The 3,568-nt window shown below is 39.5% G+C and overlaps 1 protein-coding gene across 1 annotated transcript; it reads right to left on the minus strand.

The window, feature by feature from the left end:
• Positions 1-359: 359 nt before the first annotated feature.
• Positions 360-3,350, minus strand: LOC131145740 (receptor-like protein EIX2). The gene has a single exon (XM_058094930.1). It carries the CDS (start codon positions 3,348-3,350, stop codon positions 360-362), a length of 2,991 nt encoding a protein of 996 aa, XP_057950913.1.
• Positions 3,351-3,568: the final 218 nt, after the last annotated feature.

Raw genomic sequence — 3,568 nt, forward strand, 5'->3', positions numbered from 1 at the left:
GAAATAAAATTGTCAAAATGTCATAATCTGAAATATCGTTTTTTCTTGATCTTAAATTTCGAAATACAAGGAATAAAACACCATAGAAATGTTGAGCAATTTACTAACATAGCATTCTTTAGAACTCAGAGAAACCCAATTCAGTCTTGTACATTCTTGACTATAACAAATAACAATTTGATATATTAGACATTGAACAATGGCTCTGAATTAAAGAAAAGAAAGAAAGTTCTTGTAATTATTTCATTTCTAAAACTGGTTATGCATTGAAATGTAAATCCAAACATAAAGCCCTGAAGCACAATTGATGTGATCCAAAGTCCCATTTAGGCAAATAGTGTCTCACGGTCTTTATTGGGTCAGCTTTGAATCCTCCTCTGCAATTTGGCAATAAGAACACTGATTTTTGGGTAGAGCCAATCACCCATACTGCTTACAAATTGAAAATAACTCAATCTCCATGAACGGTTGAGTGACAAAGAGCCACACAGTCCAGACAATCCCAGAATGAAACCGAGCCCGGTGCTATGCATAAATATCCTATGCTCTTCTTGAAGGTCATTGTCCCTTTTCTCATTGGTCTCGGACCGATGTTCTGCTGATTCTTCATCTGAGCATTGATTTGGAAGTGGGGATCCACAAAGTTTAGGATTTCCCATATAAACAGAAGCCTCAAAACTCTGTAATTGAATGCCCAATGGAATTTTTCCCCACAAGTTATTATTCGACAAGTCTAAGTGGCTCAGATAAGTGAGATCAGACAAACTTGTGGGAATTTTTCCACTAAGCTGGTTTCTGGACAGGTCAAGGGACTCTAGTTTTCTCAGTTGACCAATCTTCGGACTGATTAACCCGATTAAATTGTTTCGAGATAGGTTCAAGGCAACCAGCCCTACAAGGTTCATAACTTCTTCAGGAATTTCTCCACTTAATTTATTTCCTGAAAAGTCAATGATCTTAACTAGTCCAAGGGTGGAATTATACTCCACGTCCCTTCCTTTCCATACTAATGTTGCAGACTCCACATAAAACGCAGCAGCAGAACTTGTTATATGACCATTTGTTAAGCTGTTATAAGAAGAGTAAGTCAAGGAAATTTTAACACCTGCTGAGCTTCCTTTGCCATTCATTGCACTCAATTTATCAAGGCACTTTGGTATGGCTCCCGAGATGTTATTTAAAGAGAGGTCCAAAAATTGCAGACCTTCTAGGCGACATAGTTGTAGAGGAATGCTTCCGTAGAATTCATTCGATCGTAGACTAAGAATGGACAACTTTTGTAGGCTTTCTCCAATCCACGTCGGTATTGTGCCTGAAAATCTATTCCCTTCCATATTAACAATTAGCAGATCTCTGCAATTCTTCAAGGATGAAGGCAATTCCCCTGTAAGTTTGTTGCTTTGTAAATGCAAGGACTTAATTGAAAGTAGAAAACTCATTGAGCTTGGAATTGTTCCCACCAAATTATTGTTTGCCAAGTTAAGGATGATTAAACTTCCAAACTGCATCCAACAATCAGGTAGCTCCCCTGATAGTTGGTTATATGAGAGATCGAGATAATTGAAAACCTTGCCGTTAATCCCACACAAGAACAACAGTGACCCCGAAAACATATTTTTGGAGAGGATCAAAGACGACAAATTGGGAGAAAATAGCGGTATTGAGCCGTTAAAATGGTTAGAGCTAAAATCTATCGCCGGAAATGCAGTAAACTTCAATGACAAATCTGGAATTGTACCGCTGATCTGATTGCAGGAGAGATTCAAGTATAGTAATCTAGGAGATAGGTCCCAAAACCAAGTTGGGACGGTATCTTCAATTCCACTAGCCGAGATATCAAGCAAGAAAAAATTGCTTTGAGTTTGAAGCCATTTTGGGAAATGAGGTCCCAGCCTGCAAGATGCTAGTCTTATGATATCCAATTGAAAAGGAGGAACCCACTCAGAGCTGAACTCTAAAATCAATGAGTTAAATGACAAGTCCAGTATCTGTAATTTTGAAAGATTTGACAAATGAGCTTCTGAGACTGCACCTTCCAATGAATTTGAAGAGACATCCAAAACCTCAAGCTCGTGAAGATGTCCAATGCTTTTGGTTATTGGACCTTTTAACTCGTTGTCATTGAGATACAATTCTCTTAATAAAGAAAACACTGTAAGATCAGGCAGTGTTCCCATAATTTGGTTTTCGCTCAAGTCCAGAACCTGAATGGTAGAAGATCGCTCAAAACTTATGGGGAAAGACCCGTTAAGACGATTAGCATATAAATGCAATTCCCTCAAAGATGAAAATGTTGTCACATCGGGAAAGGAGCCACTCAGTTTATTCAAAGATAAGTCCAAAAACTCTAATGAATTCATTGTGCAACCAGCTAACATTTTGACCAACTCTGGAAGCTCTCCACTAAAATTGTTCCAGGACAGGTCCAACAACTTCAAACCACATAAATTCCCTAGAGATTTTGGGACCTGACCTTGAAGTTGATTAAAGGAGAGATCTATACGGGCAAGGGAGAACATAGACCCGAAAGCTTCGGGAATCGGGCCTTGCAAGTGGTTAAGAGAGAGGTTGAGATCAAAAAGACACGCACTGAAGTTGAACAGCCATTGGTATATTGAAGAATTGAGATGGTTACCATAGAGATCAAGGACAGAGAGGGATGCCGAAGAATTAAGTGAATCAAGAACGGTCTGAGGAAGATTACACTGGCGCAGGTGTAGTTCTGTTAGCATAGGTAGCTTTGTGATAGTTTGCTGCCAATGAGTGGCTTCACTGAGGTTAACACCACTGAGGTCAAGGTGTCTTAAGAGAGTAAGGTGAGAAAGCCATTCAAGGTTCCCTACATTTTTGTAACTGTTCCAACTGAGATCGAGATAAAGCAGGCTTGAAAGATTTCCAAGCTCGTGAGGAATAGGTCCACTGAGGCAAGCGAAGGAGAGATTGAGATATGTGAGATTGCTGAGTGAGCCAATGAAGTCAGGAATAGGGGTGAAATTGAAGAAATTGTGACTGAGGTCCAAGTGATTCAAGCACTGCAATTCCAACAGTGAAGGACTAATCTTACCTTTCAATGACTGGTACCCAAGTCCAGGGACAAAGGGTGCTGCGAGTTGGAGCTTAATTACTGTACCAGTTTGGTTGCTACAGTAGACTCCTTTCCAATTGCAGTGGCTCCTGTTGGCTTCATCGGTGCCCCAAGAAGAGAGAAGGCCATAGTTATCAGTGAGCTCTTGCTTAAACTGGAGGAGAGCTTGTCTCTCCCTTTCATTTCCCAGTGCTTCAGAATTAAATGCAAATGGTAAAAGCCCAATAGAGATGTGGAGAAGTTGGATTAAGGACCTTCCATCCATTATGATCACTATCAAGATGAAGTTGCGGCCAAAAAAAGAAAAAATACTGATCAATGCTCCAAGATCAAGTGACTTGCATCCAAAATATGTTCATCTTGACTTGCACCCATAAAATTTTTAATACCCCAAAAAAAACTTGAGGTTTTGGTCTAAAAGACATATTATTCCTTTTTAAATTTCAAAGCTATAGTTAGTAGTAATCATTGCAAATATCCGTG

The sequence above is a fragment of the Malania oleifera genome, chromosome 13 (assembly GCF_029873635.1).
Source record: "Malania oleifera isolate guangnan ecotype guangnan chromosome 13, ASM2987363v1, whole genome shotgun sequence".
NCBI lineage: Eukaryota > Viridiplantae > Streptophyta > Magnoliopsida > Santalales > Ximeniaceae > Malania > Malania oleifera.